The 24483-nt window shown below is 31.2% G+C and overlaps 3 protein-coding genes across 3 annotated transcripts; all 3 read right to left on the bottom strand.

Annotated features, from left to right (window-relative positions):
• Positions 1-1191: 1191 nt before the first annotated feature.
• Positions 1192-2626, bottom strand: LOC132729987 (uncharacterized). The gene is made up of 3 exons (XM_060715825.1): positions 2499-2626; positions 1976-2104; positions 1192-1361 (listed from the first exon to the last, which is right to left on the bottom strand). The coding sequence occupies exons 1-3, from the start codon at positions 2542-2544 to the stop codon at positions 1222-1224; spliced, it is 315 nt and encodes a 104-aa protein (XP_060571808.1). The 5' UTR covers positions 2545-2626; the 3' UTR covers positions 1192-1221.
• Positions 2627-22417: 19791 nt separating this feature from the next.
• On the bottom strand, positions 22418-23475 carry LOC132729989 (uncharacterized). The gene is made up of 2 exons (XM_060715827.1): positions 23146-23475; positions 22418-22924 (listed from the first exon to the last, which is right to left on the bottom strand). The coding sequence occupies exons 1-2, from the start codon at positions 23234-23236 to the stop codon at positions 22656-22658; spliced, it is 360 nt and encodes a 119-aa protein (XP_060571810.1). The 5' UTR covers positions 23237-23475; the 3' UTR covers positions 22418-22655.
• A 52-nt stretch (positions 23476-23527) lies between these two features.
• LOC132729982 (uncharacterized) lies at positions 23528-23999 on the bottom strand. The gene has a single exon (XM_060715818.1). The coding sequence runs from the start codon at positions 23975-23977 to the stop codon at positions 23528-23530; it is 450 nt and encodes a 149-aa protein (XP_060571801.1). The 5' UTR covers positions 23978-23999.
• Positions 24000-24483: the final 484 nt, after the last annotated feature.

A 24483-nucleotide genomic window follows, 5' to 3' on the forward strand; every position in this document is an offset into this window, starting at 1 on the left:
TGACATTACAGTAAAAGAGCTTCGATATTTGTAACAAAGCATTTCGTCGGAGACATCATCAAATTCTTAAAAAGTTATGCAGCCTGGGTAATAAAAATATAATGTAACCTCATGACTGACATTGAAATATTATAATTTGACATTTTTAGCAATGTATATCAGGTAGGAGATGTTAGGTTTCACGGTTCAGAACTGTTCACTTAATAGGGGAGAAGTCGATAGATCCGCTTAACGGTGTGTCCGAGTGTCCAGGGTTCGAGTCCATATATGGCTGCACTTTTTTGCATTTGGCGCCATACGCGGGGCCATGACTGGATATAACTCGGAGTTTAATAAACATTGCTCTGTAACCCTGGAAAATTCGGGGACGAATTTCAATATAACGGGAGATTATGTCACGGTTCAGAACTGTTCTCATTATTTAGGGGAGAATATTTGTAAGCGACCGGATAGCTCACGTGTTCCGGATTTGAGTCTCGGTTAGATCGCACATGTGTCTTACCTTTGACACAGGATTTATCCAATTATATAAAATAAAGCATTTCTGATAACCCTATTATTTTTTTCGGGATCAGCAAGTGAGTTGACCATCATTTGACATTATTACGCTTCTCCTTGTAAGCATCTGTTAATTATTTTTATTATTTTTTTAATTATCTTTTTTTGTAAATTGAAATATTTAAAATGAGTAATTAACAAATTCACCAATGATAGGGTGGCAGCTGTGCAATAGAAACTTTGCCAAGGCGAATATGCCTTCAAGCATGCTTTAAAGTATATAAAACTATATGTTTGTTTAAATAAATATTGTTTGAAAGTTATTAAGAGAAGAGTTCAAAATGCAATGAGTTGATGAAATCGATATGGAAGTAAATTGACTTTAAAGCCAATGGTGCATTGACAATATAGTTCTATACCCTTAAAGTTCATTCACATAATGTGAATTATTTGTTTGTTTTTGTTGTGTTTTTTTTTCCAAACATTACGTTTATTTTCTTTCTTCAACCAGCCGGTGTTGCAATCGAGACACATTTTTGCTACTCTAAAAATTAAAACGGAATTAAAAAGATTAACTAGAAGCCACGTTCGATACGCCTCGTAAACGTTTCAGAAAAGGAATAACAGTAAACTTGAAAATCACATTTTCAAACACCATGATATGACAGATAAAAAGGAACACTAACAAACACAATTTCTGGTACCATTTTATTATTTTCTTTCTTAATATTTGCATATGTTTCTTGGACAATCCTGGCAGATCTTTCCACCCTGGTACACAAAATACATTTCCCTTCTGCATCGTTTGGGTATGTACATCCGATTGCAGGGCCGTAGTGGACATCCGTCGATAAGGTTGTTTGCTACAAATAACATTATAAAATGAAAACATAATATAATTTACAACACATTTACTTAAACATGATTATTTCAATATTAATATTTTTGTGTTCCTATTTGTTCGGTTGTAGAAACCAAAATGAATAGATATTGAATTATAATAAAATATAAAACTCTAAAAGTTGCTAATAATATCTAACATATGGAAAAATGTAATCTTTACAGATCTGTGCATCATTCGGCTTGCTCCTATATAGGTCATATCTGTTTTATCTCATGTATCGCGTAAGCAACATTTATTATTAATATTTAACTTTTGATATATAATGTAAAATAAATTTAATTGTTATTATAAGTGAAATAACGAAATAAGTCATTGTGATTTGGCTCTATATCAGGGTTTAGTATATCAATACCGTTTTACGTTATAAATATACATGTGTGTTTATTTCAAAGATTGAAACTGTTTATTTTGTTCAATTATTTTTTAAATTAGCCAGGGTCTTTCAAATAGGAAGATCCTGTGATAATGGATACACGAAAAGAATGTATAATTTAAATCATGCAATTCATTCAAAATACTTATAAATATCTCTTTATGTAGGAATAAATGCCGTTTACAGAAAATTCAACTTACTTTTTCTAACACACATGTCACAGCTCTGACAAACTTCACCATTGTGCACGAAGAAAGAAACGGCACGACAACCGGGTGGTTTTAAGTCGAGTGTACATGCTTCGAGAGGACATTCCCCGGCACCAAGTGCTTTAAATTAAGATAAATAAAGTGATACATGCTATGTTTATTCTCATGGGCTTTTCAGCCAAATGGAATGTTGAATAAAACTTTGAAACTTTCATTTGAAATTTACAATAGAATTGAACAATTACGTATTTATCCTGTTTAATTATATCATATAAAATGTCATTTAATTTAATAATACGCGATAATGTGTATGAAAATTAAGAAATTAACCTTTTTTAACTACATAGCTCAAATAAAATGTATCAAATACTTATTTTCTTTTTTTTATTTTGTTTTAGAACAACTTTTCAACTTAGCAATTAAATACATCAAACAAAAAATGCATATAATAGCGAATTTTAAGATAAAGCAACACTTTCTAAAAACAAGTCCATTTTGTAATTTTAAAACTCACCAATGCACATCGAAAATAATAGAAAACAAACGGTTGTTATCATCATTCTTGTTTTCGGATTCCTTGTTCAATAGAAATTATGTCTATATATATACTGTTTAGCCATAAAATGAAGTGATACCAGTCACGTCGCCTGCAGTCAATTACAAATGTATGTACGTAATCAAAGGTATGGCAAAAACGTAATTATATGCTACAAGCTAAACGATTTATATGTTTATCTGATTTTAGGCTGAAAGGCATTATAGATGTTTTCTTCCAGCTGTTTCACCTGTGTCACATTTGGAAATGATTTATAATTATTTTATCTAAATAGTTGACAATGAAATGAAAATAGCTCAAAAATATCCCCGAGGTACAAGTTAGTTAAGTCTATAACTGTATGTAAGTCAGTAATGTATGTTTTATAAAAGGTTGGAAACAGTGTCAGGAAAAAATATTTTCTTTGTTGCCCTTTTATGAATTTCAATTTCCCGCTAACATACTTCTTGTGAATCCAGCAATTACAATGATTTTCTCTGGGGTTTTTATGCCAGTCATGATGCAATAAAAAAGTAACAATAAAGTGAATTTGAATTGCCAGAAATTAATATTATTCACAACGTATTTAAATTGGCCTTCTGCTTTTATTTTCTGTTGAAAAAAACAATTACGTATTGTTTCAAACTTAGTATTTTAGTAATTTCATTTTGGAAAAGTGCATCATATCACTGTTAAGCCTTTTTCAAATCAGCGTCCCGTGAGCTATTTATAACGCATTAGTGACATTTGTTTCTAAAGTTCGAAGGCTTATGTGCTTTCATGTATTTCTTGATGCAGCGATAAAATTTACAAATATGCTAATATATAAAATATATGTCGCTTCAGAGGAATTACGTAGAATGTTTCCTGACAAATGTAGCTTGGAATAAGCGATCAAAACAGATATAGTTTAAAAAAATTGACAAAATTATTTTAAATTAAAGCAAAGTTAAAATAAGCAAGTCCATATTATTGTTATATATATTTTCCCATATTTCTAGGTAAGTATCATTTGAACAAGTTATTGCGAAATATAGTTCTTATCAGGTGACATTTGTTTATATCTACATTTAATTATGTGAGATCAAAATTCTATATTGCGTTGTATAAGTTTAATAAATAGGTTATGAGCAATTTTTAAAATATATTGAAATGGCAAAGTGTAATCATGCAACAATGATACATTGTGCACAAAAGAATGTAAAATAGGATGCAAGGAGTTATCGTATTCAGTAAGATCATCGGTTTCAGTGTACATAATGATAAATTACAACCAAACATGCTTTAACTTTACCCCCTTAAAATGAGTGATGCAGGAAGGAGCAGGTTAGACTTATGAGATATTCAAAACATATTTCTTGTAATCAGTAAAAAGTAAAGAAACCGTTCCTTAAAAGGCTCTCAATATTGCACTCTTTTCGATAAATAACATTATTTATAAAGAAAATAATTCCAAATGACAAATAAGAAGTCGTTACGCTTGAATAAAAAGAAACGTGTTTTTGACGACTTCCTTCCTGGTATGCAGATTTATGAATAGCACATCAGTATCGCATCAATCATACATGTGTTAAATGGATTATGGATGTGCTAAAAATTAAAACAATGGTCATTAAGCAAAAATTAAACACTGCAAATGTTCTGCTTCATTTACTTAACATTAACTTTTAATATAAAAGTTTGTAAAACACACTTATAAAATAACTCTGTTGAAATTAATTTTCGGCTCTCTTAATTAACTTAATCCAGGTTAATTTTAATCAATGCTTTTGGAGATTTTCTGATAAACACTTCTTTGCTATAATACTGAATGAAAGTTGAAAACAATATACTTAACATAGGGCACGATGGTTCTTACTTGATGAAATAAACCCTGAACATTAAATATTCTAGCGGCAACCTATATTATACAAGTAATACATTGAAACATTTTTTCTAACATTCATACTTTTATCTCAGCAATAGTTTATTTTCTCTTTTTCAAAGCACATTATAAACCAACAATTTTTTATTGGTTTAGGAAGTGCAAACATGAATTTTATAACAGTTACATAACGATATATGTGTATATTAGATGCTTGCAACCAGAGGAAGGTACTGATAAAATTCGAATTGTGTTTCATAAAAGTCGAAAATTGTAAATAAAATAGTATATATAATTTATTACTACATCCCTATAACTGTGCCAAAAAAGCAGCAGAGGAAACAAGTGGTTCAAGTAATCGACCAATGAGTATTTTTTGGAAACTATGGGTTAACCAAAGGTAAATAAAAAGCTTGAACAATAAACGTAAAAGCCTGTCTGGGGCAAAAGTGACCTGAGCATCATTGTATTGTTTATAACATTTCGGTTTTTAAAAAATCGATTAAAACGAATGTGCATTCAATTTGAAAATATCAACTTTAACGTAACTTGTTACTTAAATTGAGTAATTAACATTTCCGACAAACAACTTCATTGATGAATACAAAATTTCTATATCTCGTCTAGCTGTAGTCATATCAATTTCTCATATGATAACCTTTGACACGACTGTCATAAATCTTACTTCAATTTCTTAACTGAAAAGAACTAGAAAAAACAAGATATTGATATACCAAGAGCCATTGACTGTCTAACTAGGTCATATACATATATGTCACAGTTTAGAGTTGTTCACTGGTTCGGGAAAAAATATGTAAGCGACCGTATAGCACAGTCAGTAGAGCCGCGCAATGGTGTTTTGAGGGTCCCAGGTTAAAGTTTGGTCAGACTGCGCAAAATTTTCTCCCTATGACAAATGAATTATCTATTATCAGCAATTATTGAAATGCCCTCTATTTGTCCTGCTATTTTTCTCTGATTTCCCTGATTGATACTTTTAGCTTATCGATTGTTCTGTGTTGCTGGGTATACCTAGGTTCTGCGTTCAGTAAACATCGCTCTATTGATATTTCGTTTAATATTTGAAACTTATACAAACATTTATGATAAAAGATTTAAACTCATTAGATTAAACTAGATGACAATACTTATCACAGAAACATATTTTATGGAACAAGTAAAACTAGTAAATGAAAGGTACGTGCAACTTTATCATGTTTATGCTTTATTACCTCTCATAACGCAATTGAATCACGCGCCTTACGTAAATTGTGCACAAAACAGGTGTACTTGTATTTATTATTTCAAGATGACGAGGTGTAGGTAAATAAGTAATAAAGTTTGAGTAGATTTTAATGTATCTGCAGATAAATGCAATACTAATTTACCACTGTCTCCCTCCAGTTAAATAATAAATTACCACCAAACATGCCAATATATATAGTTCATTGCCTTAATGTAAGTGACGAGAAACTCTTAAACAATACAAGTATGTATATAATCGGATTATGAATTATGAGTTACTGAAACACATTAATTCTGAACAAAATCAATCATAAACGATCATTACATATACTTTTAAACACATCCGTAGCCAGTTCCGTGTATTTCTGTCATTGTACTCTCATTTTACAAAAATTTAAATGTCAACTTTGGCGTGGACGGTAACTTGCACTTTCCAGTACCGTCCATGAACAGGCTCAATCAAACCGAGCCTGCAACATTTTCAATTTTGTCGTGTTGGGCTTTCTTTAGGGATTCTGTATTTATCTATTTTATATCAAGAAAATATAAATTGAAAGTGAAATGATCCGTAAAATGACACGCTTCAAGAAACGTTAACATGTATTACAATAACTAGCTTCCTAATAATTATACAGATGACTAGATGCCTCATATCATATCACAATATATCATACATGAATCGTTCTGTGCCGCTGATGTAACTCATAGCTACAAATTCATTTAGTATACCATACAAGATATAATAAATAACAAAAAAATAAGTAAATGTTTTTATTGAGTAATTTAATAATTCATGTCGAAGTTATCAGGGCAACCTAAAAATATGATAAACAAGATCAAAAGGAAAGGAGGCGTTTAATGAACGCAACCCACACACGATCCAGCAACAAGCGCCAGCGGCAAGGAGCCCAGGATAACCCCAAACAAAAACAGGACAGGGCACAAGGCTGTCTACCTTAAATTGATATGTATAGCTTGCGTTTAAACAAATATCGCAAAACAGAAACATAGAATTTAATGTTTAAAATGTTTATGAGTACATACATCAAATTAACGTGCTACATAAAGCAAGAAATGCGAGTTATGTTACGCACAGCATGACTAGATAAATTAACTATTTCTAGGTCACATCTATAGATATTTCAGTCTCTTCTGTAATAACCGTTGTCACAACTTTCATAGATCTTAGTTTTATTTCTTAACTGACAGTATAGGGATATATAATATGTATTTCTATGTCAAGAGTCAATAAGAATTGTCTGCTGTATACAGCAAGTCGTGTAAGACAACGTACTAAAACGCTGAGAGTAACACCTAGCACATTGTTGAGTTAGCGTGTAAGGCAATATCAATGCAATGATTATAGACATTCTTTACATTTGCTACCTAAAGCATTAGGGGTAAGGAACTACTGTTGATATGGTTAACCTCTTTACGAGTCTAACATGACAGAAGACTTGTTCGACAGTCTGTGACGTTCAGTTAAAAAAGACAAACGCAATTCTCACTATAACAACTTTAAAATGTTTTTTTGCAATGCAAATTGAATGAACAAACTTCGGCTTTATAAAGGAAGATTTACATAGTATGATTTAAGAAATAATATCGGTCTTAGCGGTGTTTATCGGCTATTTAACACCTGTTTGGAGTTTTGATGCGTATAAATTGACCACGAAGGCCTTAGGCTATTTTTGTCGCATAAAAACGACATTGAATGAACAAACTTCGGCTTTATTAAAGGAGATTAACATAATGATTTAAGAAATAATGTCGGTCTTAGCGGTGTTTATCGGCTATTTAACACCGGTTTGTAGTTTTGATGCGTATAAATTGACTATGAAAGCCTTAGGCTATTTTTGTCGCATCAAAACGACAAAACCGGTGTTAAATAGCTAAATAGCCGATAAACACAAGTTATTGGTGTATTTTAAAACCAGAAAAACAAAATGATTAATGGAATGAATTAGAAGAATAATTAATTCCCTTTGAGACAACAATTGATACAATGTCATATATCCTACTGCAATGTATGGATTCAATAGTGTTTGGAAATAACAATTCTTTCCATGTCGAAAGTCAGACGAAATTACGTAATTTAAAAAAAATAATTTGATGCAATGTTGGTTTTGCAATAAGATTTTCCTAATTTCAATATATTTCGATTTAATTATCATTCAATTATATATTTTTATAAACATTCGTAAATGCATTGAAATGAATTACTTTTACACATGTTCAAATCTTATTATTTTATTCGTATTTCATATAATATTTTAATATCATAATTAGTTTTAAAAAAGTCATACTTTATTATCACCGATTCCGCGAGAGATTTTGCATATTTCATTTCAAATGTAACAATTATCCTGTTGGGTTCCTTGCCGGTGGTCCTGTGTTGCTGTATCGTGTGGGGGTTGTGTTCAATGACGCCGCCCTTCCTTGTTGATCTTGTTCATCATATTTTTCCGCTAGAGCTTGCTTGAATTCGTTTTCTTGATCTGAGGTACAATTGGAGAATGTATTTTTATATGAATATGATCATTTAAGAAGAGCTCTGTTTTGCCCCATTACTATTCTAAATTTCGTAAATAAACATGTTCATCTTTCGTCTTTTTCGGGACACCTGACTGAATGAAGGATGCTGACCATGATCAGACGGCACGGAAGGGTTTTACTTATTACATGCCCCCTTCTTTCGCCGTCATTGTGGCCTCTCCTGTTTCAGTTCGGTGCCTTTTAGGAGGCCTGCTGATGTGGCTGGAGTGTGTCGGGGACTGTGTTCTGTGAACGTTGGTATTTGTTCTCATTTTTTGTAGCCGACAGCAGAGTAAATGCCATTTGTCAATTTAGATCAATATTGATAATATAAAAGCTCACCGCCATTTTTGTGCACAACACCAAACATTACACATAGTAAATAATTTATACATTTTAATTAAGGTATATTATTCTTTCTACGCATTTGATGCCTTAGTTAATAATTTTGTTACCATATTACTTGTACATGTAACATAAATATAATAATTATGAATACATAACCTTAAATGATACTATTCTAATACAATGTTTAGTCACTTCCTAGTTTTATACTATAATTATATTATTATTTATGAGAGCTAAATCAAGTTTGTAGAAGTGAGATGCCTTTATCCTAACATTTAATTAAAACAATATGTTTATTTTGGTGCAACTTGGTATGAACAACAACCTAGTTGTTAACTTGATGCTTTACATGTGGTTCTGTTTAACTGTGTTTTTTCGGGGTAGCTAACCTCGTCCTCTCTTAATGGTCTTTTATTTTATAATTAAAACCTAAACAAAATGTTAGATATGAGATCAAATCTTATAACTTAAATTTGTTGTACAAACCACAGAATAATATCTATTAAAACTAGTTCTATGCATTTCTGACATCATGCTTTATAGTTCTTTGAACGCGATTGAAATCACGCGATTTACGGAAAAGAAAGAAATTCTTATCTTCATTATTTCAAAGTTGAGGTGAGGTTGTTTTAAGTAGTATCTTATGTAGTCAACACTTATTTGGCACTGGCTATATCCAGTTGATAAATTGCCTACACAAATTCTGCATACATTAATGCCTTAATGTGTCTGTTGCGAACCACCAAATAACACACAGGTATATCCATTCTGATTAGGACTGATCCTTTACTAATACACATATCTTCTTAACATACTAAATCAAATTAAATGAATACAAATGCTATGAAAGACATCACTAGCCCATTCCATGGATGTCTCTATATCCTGTGGTTCATGGTACACACGATTTATCAAGGTCCACTTATATCAAGAAAATATCAATTGAAAGAGAAATGGACCGTATAAAACATGCTTCAAGAAACACCAACATGTATTACAATAAACATACTTCCTGCTTATTATACAGATGGGAAGATAATAAATCAATCATGCATTTTCAAAGTGGGTTATCATCGTTCTCGTTCCGGTACTGTTGCTCATGACTCTGAATTACCGTTCAAGATATTATCAAAGAAACGAAATAACTGTTTTGTTTGAGAAATTCTATAATGCTGTTGCAGTTATCAGTCCTATTTGAATTCCATGTGTATTGCTTTCTTTTTAATCCATAATCGCAAAACACAAACATGGCTTAAAATGAAAACTAAGTTAAACAATATCAATACAATGATTTCATACAATCATGCTTTCCAATAGTATGGTTACATCAGTTAACTATTAATGGTAACAAATAGATTATTTAATTTTTTCCTTGTTGAAGAAAAGGTTAAGTAATAAGGAACTGATGTTTGTGTGGTAAGCTTCCTTACTAGTCTATGTAGAACGAAAAAGCCATGACAGAAGACATTCTTAGATAGTCAGTGAGATTCGGTTGCAGGAGTCAAACATCATTCCCTCTATAAAACTTCAATCGGCTTTTACATTATTCAATACAAAACGAGTAGACAAACATTGGTTTTACATAAAAAGATAATCATAATGATCGTGTACATAAAATATCACTTGTCAATCTGAGGGGAAATTTTCAATAGTATTCGCAATTTGACAAAAGCAAATTATCGGTTTACACTGAAAACTGAAAGAATTTGATTAATTAAATGTAAGAGAAGAATAACAGGAAGAATTATTAGTTTCTCTTGAGATAACATTTGACACAACTTTCATCTATTCTATCTCAATTTCTGGATTGAATAGTGTTTGGAAATTACAATTATTGCTATGTCAAAAGTCAGTAAGAATTATGTTATGTACAGTCGACTCTCGTTATCTTGAAGTCATCGGGACCGTCCAAAAAATATCGAGATAACGAAATGTCGAGATAAACATATTAGGGTTTGAATAAGGCAAAACTGATTTTTTACAATACAATGATTTCATACAATCATGCTTTCCAATAGTAATGGTTACATCAGTTAACTATTAATGGTAACAAATAGATTATTTAATTTTTTCCTTGTTTGAAGAAAAGGTTAAGTAATAAGGAACTGATGTTTGTGTGGTAAGCTTCCTTACTAGTCTATGTAGAACGAAAAAGCCATGACAGAAGACATTCTTAGATAGTCAGTGAGATTCGGTTGCAGGAGTCAAACATCATTCCTCTATAAAACTTCAATCGGCTTTTACATTATTCAATACAAAACGAGTAGACAAACATTGGTTTTACATAAAAAGATAATCATAATGATCGTGTACATAAAATATCACTTGTCAATCTGAGGGGAAATTTTCAATAGATTTCGCAATTTGACAAAAGCAAATTATCGGTTTACACTGAAAACTGAAAGAATTTGAATTAATTAAATGTAAGAGAAGAATTAACAGGAAGAAATTATTAGTTTCTCTTTGCAGATTAACATTTGACATGCAACTTTCATCCTATTCTATCTCAATTTCTGGATTGAATAGTGTTTGGAAATTACAATTATTGGCTATGTCAAAAGTCAGTAAGAATTATGTTATGTTGCACTGTATGTCGAAAAAATGTTTTCACAAATACATGAATTATAACGGTTATGAATGAATTATAATGATACAAGAGTGTGTTATCTGATTCAATTAAATTTAATTTTTACATTAATCATCTACATGTTGTCTTTGAGGCTTATGTCATACAAATTTTACTTGATATACACATTAACACAGGCGAAAGTTGTTAAACTTTTCATAGGAAATAAAACCTACTAATCTTCACATATCCATCGTAGTAATGACAACAATTTCGTTTTATGCTATTGTCTGCCTATATTTAAATGAAAGATTGGTTTTAATATATATATTTACATTATTTATAATTCGATTTCATATTTTTAATTATCATTTGAAAATGCATATTCATAAGTTTTCATTGAACATGTTTGTAACTGGTTTTTTTATTGAATTTCTCATGGAAAATTTCATATTATATTTCATAAAGGGAAAATATTTCATATCTGTCAATTGTTTCAAGCTTTTAAACTAAACATGGAGCTATATATTTTGCTTTGTCCAATTCTAATACATCAAAGACTAAGCAATCTTTCCGAATCATTTACAACGATATTTGAGATTTCAGGATTTTTTTTAAGCTTATGCAATGTCCCTAAAGTCTGATAATACTTTATTTTAGATTATTATCGAAAATCTATTTTGAATTAATTCGATGATTTGAATTGATAAGTTGCAGTTGATAACAATACAGGGGAGGTTGATAATCTGTGAGCAGTAACATTGAATGTAAATGCCGATTGGATTCTTTCAAGACGTAAACAATTTGTACAGACATGCACAAAAAGATCTATTCTGGTCTTATTATAGCTTTATTTGATCTGTCTACATTTATGCTGAGGTACACTTACATCGTAGCAAGTTCATTTTCATAGTGATATTTGATACATGATATTTAAAGATGTTTACAATGCTAAATAATGCACACGGAGCTGTCATTCTTCGTCATTTTGGGATACATACTGACTGAACAACGAATGGTGCAGACAATGATCAGACAGCAATGACAGATTTCGTTTTGTTTGTTTGTTTGTGTGTTTGATTGGGTTTTACGTCACGCCGACACAGTTAAGGTCATATGGCGACGTTCAAGCTTCACTGGTGGAGGGAGACCTCACTTGCTCTTCTGTGCATTTTTTAGGCACGAACTGGCACCTGAGTAGAACCACCGACGTTCCGTAAGCCAGCTGGATAGCTTCCTCACATGAAAGAATCCAAAGTCCTTGTCGGGATTCGAACCCACAGACAGATTTAGTAGCGGCTGATTTATTTATTCAGTGATTTATTTCTAAATAAGAGCAGAACAGTTGTGGAATAATGCCTATGACAAGAAATGAAGAATGAGGGATGAAATGGAAATAACTTACATGATGATGTACTATCGTGTTTATTTTTTATTTTTATTATAATTTTTATTTCTTTATAGTGCATGTGCGCGTGTGTTTTGATATTATTCTTGCTGACTCTTTTTTTATTTTTTATTTCGGGGGGGGGGGGTGGCGGTGGTGTCGGTTGCTGAATATCAATTTCCTTATTTTTGTTTTTTCCATTTGCAACGATTTACCATAATGTAAGATGTTGTTAAATTAAGAAAAAAAATATTTATTGATGTAATCTGCTTTTATTTGGGCCTTGTTTATTTGTCAAGTGCTGATGATTCAGCTAACTTTGCAATATTTTAAATGGCTGCTTTGAGAATGATATTCACTTGAGCCTTGAACCATACCGCAATTAATTGGAGAGTGAATAATTAAGGATATACTATGCTTTTCTTTGATTAAAATATTTTTATCAAAGAAATTTATTGAAATATATGAAATTCTTACTCAATATGTCATATTTGAATAAAGGAATAAATAAACTATGTATGGAAAGCTGTGTTCCCTATTACAGGTCAAGTAAAGTTGGTCTTTTCGTAAAGGAATTGCCATTTTTTAATTGACACTATATATTCATATTGTGACCACCTATAGTTTGTAGAATTTAAACATAACATATATACTTGTGTAAAATCAAAACATATTTACTTTATAATATCAAACACACTGCGTAGTATTTATCAAATTTCAACATAGTATATCTTTAAGTTTTGGTTTTAAAGCAGGTTGTAATTTATCGAGGCAATTGCGAAAGTCTTTGGAAATTTCATCAATATTGATAATGTCAAACAAATCTTTAAACGTTATGTCATTTAAAAAAGATAAATCATTTACGAGGGTCATTTATAAAAGGGATGTCATCTGGAGCCTGTGAAATATTTGTTTTATAAAAATATGCACATGTTTGATGAATAATAAAAGAGAGAATTATTTTGTCGGATAATTAGCGTATCAATTTCAATAAAAGCTTGAAAATGAACATATAATTATTCGTTAGTGCATTATTTGATTTGATTATTTTGTATCTGCCGATTTTTCATTTTCTCAAAAAAAAAGGAGTCGACGGGCCGGTAAGCCAAAATAAATATAAAAATAATAGCCAAATTAATCATTTAAATTTGGACATAAAAAAGTTGCCGATAACAATCGCACGGGACTTAGAATATTGATCTTGAATCCTACAAAACTTAAATTTGTTTGGTGTTTAATATAGATTTACAACATGTGTCATATCTGACTCGTAATTTTTATAGTAATTATTAATTTTGTGGCCTGCAGAGATAATGACGTGTATTGTCACACTAAGGTACAATATACAATATGATGTCAACACCATGTCTACGTCTATTATCTCAACGCATGTTTTTATCACATTTTCTCAATACTCTGAAATATTTTTTACGAACATCCGGATCGGAAAAATGGCTCCGAACACCGAATTGTGATCCGAACGTTGGGATATCCGAACTCCGAATGACATCCCTAATTTATATAGTTTCCGAACTGGGGTGTAACTCGTTTTATTTGTGATAATCACGCACGTGCATGCAGGGGGGGGGGGCTTTTTAAAATTTTATTCACATTTTTAGTTATTTTGTGCACAGTATTGTGTTATTACAGAGATGTATAATTTAGATGACTATGGGAGCGCTTTGCAAAGTCAAATGACGTCACTTATTTATTTTTTGTACAACATGATTCCGATGACAAACTAGTAAAATTGTGTTAATTTGAATTGTTTATTTCGAAGAGTAATTTGCAAGCCCTCTATTTGTCCTTCTCTTATGTCTTTGCGTTTTAGTTCATTTTCCTTTTTAGTTTGATACTTACTTTCCGATGGTTCTAATGTTGATTGGTATCTTTCAGAGCAGCGTTTAATTAATATTGCTATCTTGATTATTCGGTGAATAGTTCATACATTAACATGACAAGACTACATTATACATACCAAAGACACATATTTTATGGAACTAGGCAATTATACGTACGTGCAATGCAATGCTTTATTAGGTCTTTAAACGTGATTGAAAACATGCAACTTGCGTTAATTGTGCACAAAAATGTAGAACAGTCTTTATTATTTCAAGGTTTATGTGTAGTTGTAATTAGTGAGCAAGCTGATATAAAGTAGCTTCTTATGTAGCTGCACATAAATGCAGCACTAATTCATCACTGTCTACGTACAGATAAATGATAAAATATCGCCGCACATTCTTTTTGTTCATTACCTAAAACCTTGCAAAATCAATCATATACTAGTATGTTTAAAGTGAGTTATCATCGTTCTCCTAATGTTGGTCATTCAATAGGCTGATAATTTAATTTATAATCAAAGAACACTAAGTGTATGTTTGAAAATAATGCTATCGCAATTAACCTGAATTCCGCGAGTTTTTTGCTTGCCTTTTAAACAAATATTGCAATGCATAAACATTTCTGAAAATGAAAATTTGTACGAGATGTTGAATAGCATGATTTGATGAATAAATTATCTTCAGACATATCAATTTCTCATATGATAACTTTGACACAACTGTCATAGATTTTACTTCAATTTGTTATTTGAATAATACTGGGTAATCACAAAATATTTCTAATTTAAGAGTCAATAAGTGGTTTTGATGTCAATGCGTCTAAGCAACTGACAAACACACTCGAACATAAAAACATGCCTATATTGCTCATAACACCGATACGACAGTTACTTTGCTCTATGTTACGAAAATTACCCCAAGTAATGTGATAGTCAAAATAACTTAACAATTTGCCTTTGCAATTTGAGGCTTACTTTGACTTCTCTAGTACATAACCTTGTCATGCATCGAAGGTTCTTGAAACAATTTGACACAAATTATAAGCATGATGCGCAAGACCAAGACTCCTAGCTCCAAGGTCAAGGTCACACTAAGTTAAAGATACAGGTAGAAAATATTGACTGTCCGAGATATATGCCGTACATCATGGCAGTTTGAAGTCAGTTGCAAAATCATGATGTGTATCATAAGACGGTGTGTCATGCACAAGATCTGAACCTTTAAGGTCAAGATCACATTTTAATATCAAAATTCAACATCCGTCAAAAACCCTCTATAAAATGTCTCAGATGTTAAATATAATGAGATGATGTGTCATACACTAGACCTTGACCCTAAAATATCAACTGTTAACAAAAAATCTTATCCGGTCAAAATAGCATTCTCTCATTTATTAAGAGATTTGAAAATAATTGGGCACAACTATTCACAATAATGAGACATTATGCCATGCCCTTGAGTAGACACCCTCAATCCTCGGTAAAAAAATGTTTTATGTTCCCGCCATGATAATACTGTGTACTCATATGTGTCTTTGCGTATCTGTGTCCGGTCCTTTGCCATGCATCAAATGATTTTGAATTACCACATGAGTAGTATAATAAGATTTTGTGTCCTGCGAAAGACATAGACCCTTAGCTCTAAGATCTAGGTTAACTTATAGGTCAAATTTCAGCTGTAAGCGTATTTTGTCTGGCCTAAAACTCTGTTATGCATGAAGGTATTTGTATATACCTTGGCACAAATGTGAACCACGGTGAAACTTTGTGTAATTTGCAAAACCAAGATACCTAGCTCCAAAGGTCGAGGTAACACTTAGAGATTAATGGTCACAATTTAATCGTAGTGATTATCTAAATATAATAGCGCTGTTAAGTAAGATGGGAAACGTTGGGAACTTGTCTGCATTTTGACAAAACATATATTAGTTTACTCTGAGAGCCGAAAATGAATTAGATTAATGGCATGTTAGAAAGACTAATCAGAAGAATTGTTAGTTTCTCTTGAGATAACATTTGACAAAACTGTCATTAATCATAAATCCTACTGCAATTTGTGGAATGAATAGTGTTTGGATATAAAAATTACGTCTATGTCAAAAATCAGTCATAATTACATTATATATGTTGCGAAAAGGTCTTCACAAATACAAAAACGGCGTACATCATGCTGGCATTTGATATTTGTCATGATATAAGAGTTTCTTTCGTAATATTTTCATAACCAATATCAGAACACTTCTTTCATGAGTCGTATAAATTAAGAATATAATAGTTTATGAGACAATGTTACACAAATAAACAAGGAAAATAAACAGTCGCGAACTGAGATAAGGAAATCAACAAATCTACAGATGAAATTCATGAAAAAAATATGTTTTAAATTTCCTTGATGTTTCGTGGATCCAAAGTTGTTTTGTAAGTTTTTTATAATGACTTTGTCCTTTTATTTCATAACTATTATTATAATCAATTTATTTATCTTTTTTGTTCTTTAGTTTGGTTTTACGTCGCACCAGCACTGTTAAGGTTATATGGCGACTTTTCAGCTTTACTGTTGGAGGAACATCTCAGATGCCTTTCCCGAGCATCATTTCATGCACAAAAAAGAAACCTATCATGAGTAGAACCACAGACGTTTTGTAAGCTAGCTGGATAGCATTCTCACATGAAAGAATCCAAAGGCCCTGCTTAGATTCGAATCCACAGCGCTGATTTTATATCATCATAAACACTCTAAATAGCATTTTAGAAATTGTGTCCTATTAGTTCTAAACTAGTGCATTTCTTTCTAGTTTATATTGATAATTTTTCATATATACAAGTATTATATTTCGTCTTGAACAGATAAATTTAATGAGAACAGTTGTGGTCTTTCATGAACAGATTCCATTCATTATTAAAAGTGAAATTATGCTCATAATTTTCATTGTCCAGTTGAGCTAAATTTACTGTATATTTCAAAAGATTGTTATGCTGATGATTGGCCAAATGTTGATATTGAAAATGGTTAGGATGAAACATTTAATTTTCAGCTTAAAATATAAAAGACTGCCTCAATTGTTTTATAAATTGACTGTGACAGATACATTTTGATGAGTTATTTAACGTTTATGTGAAGTAAATTATAAAATTAAAAAGAATTATGGCAAATTGTAAACCTTTTAATTTTTAACTTTTACCTGTTTACTCACTATAAAGCTTTAGATAGACATACTGTCACTTAAGAGCGACAATTTTTTCACCTTTTACTTTTGTTTCATTGCTCGCAAAGGATCTCCTCTGATCCAGATTTTTAAAAATATTACCTGCTGAAGAAATGTTATTGAGTGCCGTGATATTATGACAAGAGTTTTACGGTTCACGTATTTACCTATCTAAAATTAGAGAAAACTAGAATGCCTAAAAATTGCTCGAAATAGTGTAGTCTCGAATTTATTGGACCTGCTCACCGAGGGAAGTGTTGAATGCAAGCTTCTGTTTTACACCCTCTTGCATCGTCTAAAGCAGAATTCAACATTCAAACCAGAAAAGGTGAAATATCACCTTTCAGATTTTTTTCACAGACATTACATGTATATACAACGGTAATCAAGGAACCTTCATTGTGATATTTTAGTGCAGTCCATGAAACGCGACCTTATTGTCCCTAAGTTAAAAACATTGTGCAAGCCTTGGACATTACAGTAATGGGCGAAAGTAAGTAAAGGGGATCAGTGGTTATGAATATGTTTTCAACCTGCAATAAACTGTAGAAAAGTAATATATCTTGACTTGAGTTTTATGGTCTTCGTTATATTTAAAAATGGATTTAACTCAATACAGGATTGGAGCAGTACCTCTAGACGCTTGCAGAAATCATGATCACAAATCAGACAAATATCGTTTTTTTTTTCGCCGATTTTTACATTTTTCATTCATTATCATACATAAATCGGCGTGAAAAGATGAATTAGACCTATTTCAGTTCATTCCGTAGGGTAAAAAGGCAATATTTTAGCATTTTATGATTCAAGCGCCTTGCCCGGTATGTACCGGAATACGGTATTTAGTGTGGTGCTCCAATCCTTTTTTTAGTCTCACTCTTTAAAAATAATAAAGTGATCCTTAAATTCCGATTCTTTTACAACGCTTTTTAAAAATTGAAGTTTCGGCACAGGTTTATTATCAGAAATATGTATTTCTGCAAAGGTTATTGTCAGCACTAACAACAATAAATACAATGTGACTATTAATCAGTGGTCTTTAACATTCACTTTAATCAAAATATTAAATGCAAACTGGATTTCTTTGCGATGAAAATCATTCTTGTCTTAATTACAAAAGTAAGAGTTTCGCTTGTGCGTACGATATTCGTTTCGTCTTATTCTGAGATACTCTTACGATGTGCGATTACAATGCTAAATGACTTTAATAGATGGATCAATCTTATAACTGTTAGGGAAAGATAACCAAAATATGAACTAACTAAATTGCAATAGTGCCGACCATGATCAGACGGCACGGGAAGGTTAGGAAGCCTATAAGCAGCTTGCTGATAGCTTTTGATACACTTTATAATAAAGAAACACTGCACTAAATGTCTTTCAATATGTTATAACTTTAATATTGAAGCAAAGTTGCCTAAAGATTAATTTCGTTATGTATTAACAAGAAATGATGAATTAATGTACATTGCATGGCAGATCAGTAGGTTCACAATTGACTTTTATTTAGTCATAGACGCTAAATCTTATGGATTTTTATCGCTTTAAACAAATACATGTATTAATATTTGATATAGGTATGTTAATCAATTGAATCTACTTCATCACAAAGAACTCTTAAAGATAAAAACAAACTGAAGACACTTAAAAGAATATTGTTAAAACAAAAAAAAAAAAGAATCATCGACTTTGAAAATAATATAGATGTATAAAGCAATAATTCAATGTTTAATTATGTATTTGCAAGTGACAAAACAATTTTGTAAAATTACTATACATCCTGTATCATTTATCGTCACAAGATACCAATTAATATTGTGTTTTAAGAAAATCCTAATTTATACTCGGAGAACAGTATTTACATAACGACTACATCCAACAATGTTTGATAATACTGTTGGCGTCGACCTCATAGACTTTGACGTCAATACTCGCTGCAAGTAAGATGCATAAGAACCTGTTATATAGATACTGCGTAATACGGTTAGCACATTAAATTGCTCACTCGGTCTTTTGACCATTGGTAGCTACTTATCAATTTTTAAACATGACTATATTGAAAATCAATTTCAACATGGTATAAATGTATCATCTTTTTTTATAAATGTTCATGTGCAAAAAAAAAAAAACAGATGAAAAAGTTGGTTAAGATAATTGGCCAATAAGAATCGTTTTGGATACTTTAAAAGTACACCAAAATTAAAAAAGATGTTGACAAATAACATGGAAGCATTTCCGGGGCATAATTCGTGAATAACATAATAAATCATGGATCCAATTTACGAAATCGAACTACTAAAGTAAAAATAAAAATAGATGACATTTAAATATTTATTTCTTTAGCACTTTAGCAAATGAATTATAAACTAGTTAACTTGGTGCTTTACCGATGCTTCTTTGTGGTCAAGTACATTTCGTGACTCTGTTCAAGTAAAGGCGCTCTCTGTTTGTTGATCTGTCGTTTCATTCTTTATGCCATTACATAATATGATTTGATAAAGGTCAAAACTCATTACTAGACTATGTCATACATACAACAGACACATATTTTATAAACCTAGCCAATTATAGGTACGTGTACCTTTATGCTTTATAAGTTCTTTAAACGCGATTAAAATCATGCGACTTACGTAAATTGTGCACAAAAAAAAGGTAAAGTTTTTTTTTATTATTTCAAGTTTGATGTGTAGTTGTAATTAGTTAGCACACATTTTAAGAAGCTTCTAATGTAGCTGCATAATGCAACACTAATTTACCACTTTCTACCTCCAGTTAAGTGCTACATTACCGCTACACATGCTGTGGGTCCATTGCCTTGAAACTTGTAAATGCAAACCTGTTAAAATAATACGAAGATATAATATTAATTTTGGCAATAAGACTAATTGCTTACTTAACATATTTGTTGTTAACTAGGCTAAACATAAAATGTTTGTAATAATAATTAAATTTATAAAACTCCGTTTCGTGGATATCTCTCTACCATGATTATATTTGTACTTACAATTTTAAAAATGTCAACTTAAATCAAGAAAATTTCAGTAGTGCGACTGTGAAAAATAACAATTCAAGAAACGTAAACCTTTTTTGCTGTGCGTTACGTCGCAACAACGCAGTAGAAGTCTTTCAGCAACTTACCAGCTTTAATTACTGGTGAAAGAAGACCTATGTTGCCCCTCAAAAACGGGTACCTGAGTAGAACTACCGACGTTCCGTAAGCAAGCTGGATAGCTTTAAATAAAATAATCCGAAGACAATGTTGAAATTTCAATCAAATGCCGCTGAACATCAACATTGCTTAAAGTAAAAACGTGTACATTCATTAAGTAAACATGCTACAACCAACAAGAAAATAAGTGTTATAATTATTTTACACGGAACATCATTTGATAAGGCAACCTATAGACATATCAATGTCTCATGTGATAACCTATGACACAATTGTCATAGCTCTTACTTCACTTTTTTAACTGGAAAATAACAAAACATTTCAATGTATCACACTATATACTATATTGAAAGGGAATAGTACTCCAAAACTACAGTTAACCTTAAACGAAACGAAAGGGAAGGTTAACAATTAGCTATTCTAAAAAATATTTCGATTGCAAAGTTGTAATTTAAGAAAAAGCCTTACGACTAACTTGGGTCATAAGACAAAATAATCTACTTAATACATTTCTTAACTGTGCACAGTCATGAGACATATAACTAATAATCTATTTAATTAGAACTGTACGGTTGACCAGAAACATCCATATAATGGTTGCTATCTTTTCAACAATGTTTGGCTTACTTATAATATATTTTCATAACTAAATACATGTATAACTCATCATCTATTAAATTAGAACTGTGCGGTTGACTTGAAACATCCATATAAACACTATTAAGCTTATAATAAATAACATCTTATTTATAACATCAAACTATAAACATAGATATATACAAACTAACACAGACTGGTTGACCAAAGCAACCATATAAACACTAACAGGCATATAATAAATAGCACGTTCAATATTTCAAGACAATTTTTCACTAATTCGTAATATTAATAATCGAATTTCTTATAGACATTGCGTTTTTACAGTATAACCCTAATTTTTAAAGATCAGTCTTATTTTCTGTTTGTAACAATTCTAAAAACTTATATACACTTGGTTTGATATAATAATATTTTGCTATAAATTTTTTACGTAAATCTGAATAGATAGGGCATATAATAACAAAGTGGTATTCATCTTCTAAATCTAGTGAATGGCAACATTGGCAATATCTTTCGTTTCTAGGTATTCTATTTCTGGCAAACCTTCCAGTTTGAATTCTTAGAGCATGCGCTGAAATTCTTAATCTAGTGATGTAACATCTTAATGAACTAGGTAAAATATCTAAATATGCTTCGTATCCAAAAACAATTTTAAAGTTTTTATACAAATCTAACACTTCGCTCCTTTCCTTATTTACATTCTATCCTTGTAAAAAACAATCTATTGATATTCATTAATTTGCTTAAATAGCCAAAGGGTGGTAACAAATTTTAGAAAACAAATAAGCAACAACTGGTATGCAATCACATTTACTTTTATACAAAATTTCTGAAAGAACATGTAGTCATTAACATGAAACAATATATAATACCAAGTTCAAATCAGCTCTGTTGGATATTTCTTCTCAGATCTTAAATATTTTCAATCACAAAAATATGACTTGGAGTAAAAAATTAATGAAGTTTTAATAAATTATATTGAAATTAATTACAAAGAAATTAAAATATGTTAATTAAGTTAGACTTTTTTTATTTATATGAATAAAAGGTAATATAATTGAAATAGAATAAATATGAAATCAAAAACTAACTCGAATTTATGCTTAGTGTTATTAATTTCATGAATTGAAAATTTTTCATTTTAAAGCTCATTGATGATCATATCACAAAAAATGTAAATTATATCAAAATTATTAAAAAAGATAATTTAATTCTAATACAAAAAACAATGTCTGTTATATTAAACAGTCACAGAAAGCCACATTAACTTCAAGCACTCCTCTTAAAAGTTTTTACAGAAAGCCACATTAACTTCACGTCACTCCTCTTAATAGTTTTTACTCATCACTTCACATTATTTCAACCTGAAATGTTTATTCTTCACACTGAGGACCATATGCCGAGGCACAGCCTTCAAGAAATTCACTGGTCTGAATATTCCCTGCAGAATAGTTCTTCCAAAGCTCCCTTATCTTTTCCTCAATCTTGCGTGCTGCTGGACGAACACGACGCGTAGAAATACCATCTCTAAGGTGACGCAACTCATATGACACTTCTTCAGCCTCACACTGTAAGACAGGTACCAGTCTGTAAAATGACAAGCTCAAGCCCCCAGCCTTTCGGTTCAATTTGTTGTGCCACCCTGAAAATATTATACCATGGAAACATTAAGTAAATGTTTACATTATACAGTATTCCACACTATTTATATGCAAGTCGACAATGTTCGATCATAAAAATAATTCTTATCAGAAAATTTTGTTTTTTAAATTAATGCTAGTTATTTTTAAACTCATGTGTGTCAAGTGCATTTATTTATTTATGTAGAAGTTCATTGTAAAAATATTTTCACAAAAGAATTACCTTCACAATCGTTGTTGGTGCGGATGGTAAGACCATACACAGACCATGACTCAATGGTGAAGATTGGGTGGTTCATCCACTGATGTTCCATATAGGAGATGAGGTCATGTAGAGGTAAACTGTTTGCTCTTGATGACAATACTTGGAATGCTGGCTCAATATGTGTGTATGGGAGAAATGGAAGTCACAGAAGCTGACAAATGTAGTTGTAGATGGTAGCCCGGCGAGAGTATGCTGGCTTCAGTCCCACTTCTTGGACCTTGCGCCACACAGCCTGTGTAAAATGGAAGACACAACCTTTCACTGTGGCACCAGGAATACCACCAAAAAGTCTGGACACTTAAGGAAGTCCATATCAACCACAAAGTCTAGGTCTTTAGGTTCAGCTGGGCGAAATTTCAATCTCAATGGTACTTTTGAAAGGTTGTTCTCTAGCTTCCTTACGGACTTTGACAGAAACGCTAACCCTGTCTTTAAGAGAAGGCTCAGGCCCATGCTGGTGAGAGTTATTACCCCTTACAAAATCACTTCCCTTCTGCACCACACTGGCATAGCACTTGCACGTAACACTCCGGCTTGAACAAAACCACAGAACTGAGTTCTTTCCTCTTTTCTTTGCATAGTACCTATACCCATCAGATGCCACTAGTAAAGGCTTACCTCTTTTGCTGCCTTCTTCAAACACTGTAAATTCAACCTGAGGCTCTTCAATCAATGTTTGTGACAGAGGTTCCTCAACAATTGCTGTTACACTTGTGTCAGCTTGATCAATAATCTGCTGGTCGCTTACATTGAAAGGTAAAGTCATTCTGGAATTTTGTGTCTCTTCCATCCTATCAAGTGTAGAATCATTGGAAAATAAATATTGTTTGTATTTAATGCCAATTAAATATTCTGTTCTGTTCTGTTCTTAATAAGCAAAATTTCATCAATAAACAAATTTTGTTTGTTGCAACATTTTAAGTGTTAATTTAAGGCACATTCACTTATTATTTAGACAGATCAAATAAATTTAACATCAAAGCAATTTTTCAGGTATGAAAAACAATCAATCAATTAATATGTTTTTGAATATTTACTTTTAATCTTTAAGATGAAAGAAGAAGAAAAAATAAAACACAATAATTAATATCTAATTATTATCCCTATCAAATTAATGAAGAAGAAAAAATAAAACACAATAATTAATATCTAATTATTATCCCTATCAAATTAATTATTCAATAATTATTTTTAATGACTAAACACATTGAAATATACCCATTTTTAACATCTAAATACTTCAATAAAATATTTTTTCTTTAATTTGTATCAATTAATGATAAACTTACCATTTTA

This window comes from Ruditapes philippinarum, unplaced genomic scaffold (assembly GCF_026571515.1).
Source record: "Ruditapes philippinarum isolate M1 unplaced genomic scaffold, ASM2657151v2 ctg2110_1_1_1_1, whole genome shotgun sequence".
Taxonomy (NCBI): Eukaryota; Metazoa; Mollusca; class Bivalvia; order Venerida; family Veneridae; genus Ruditapes; species Ruditapes philippinarum.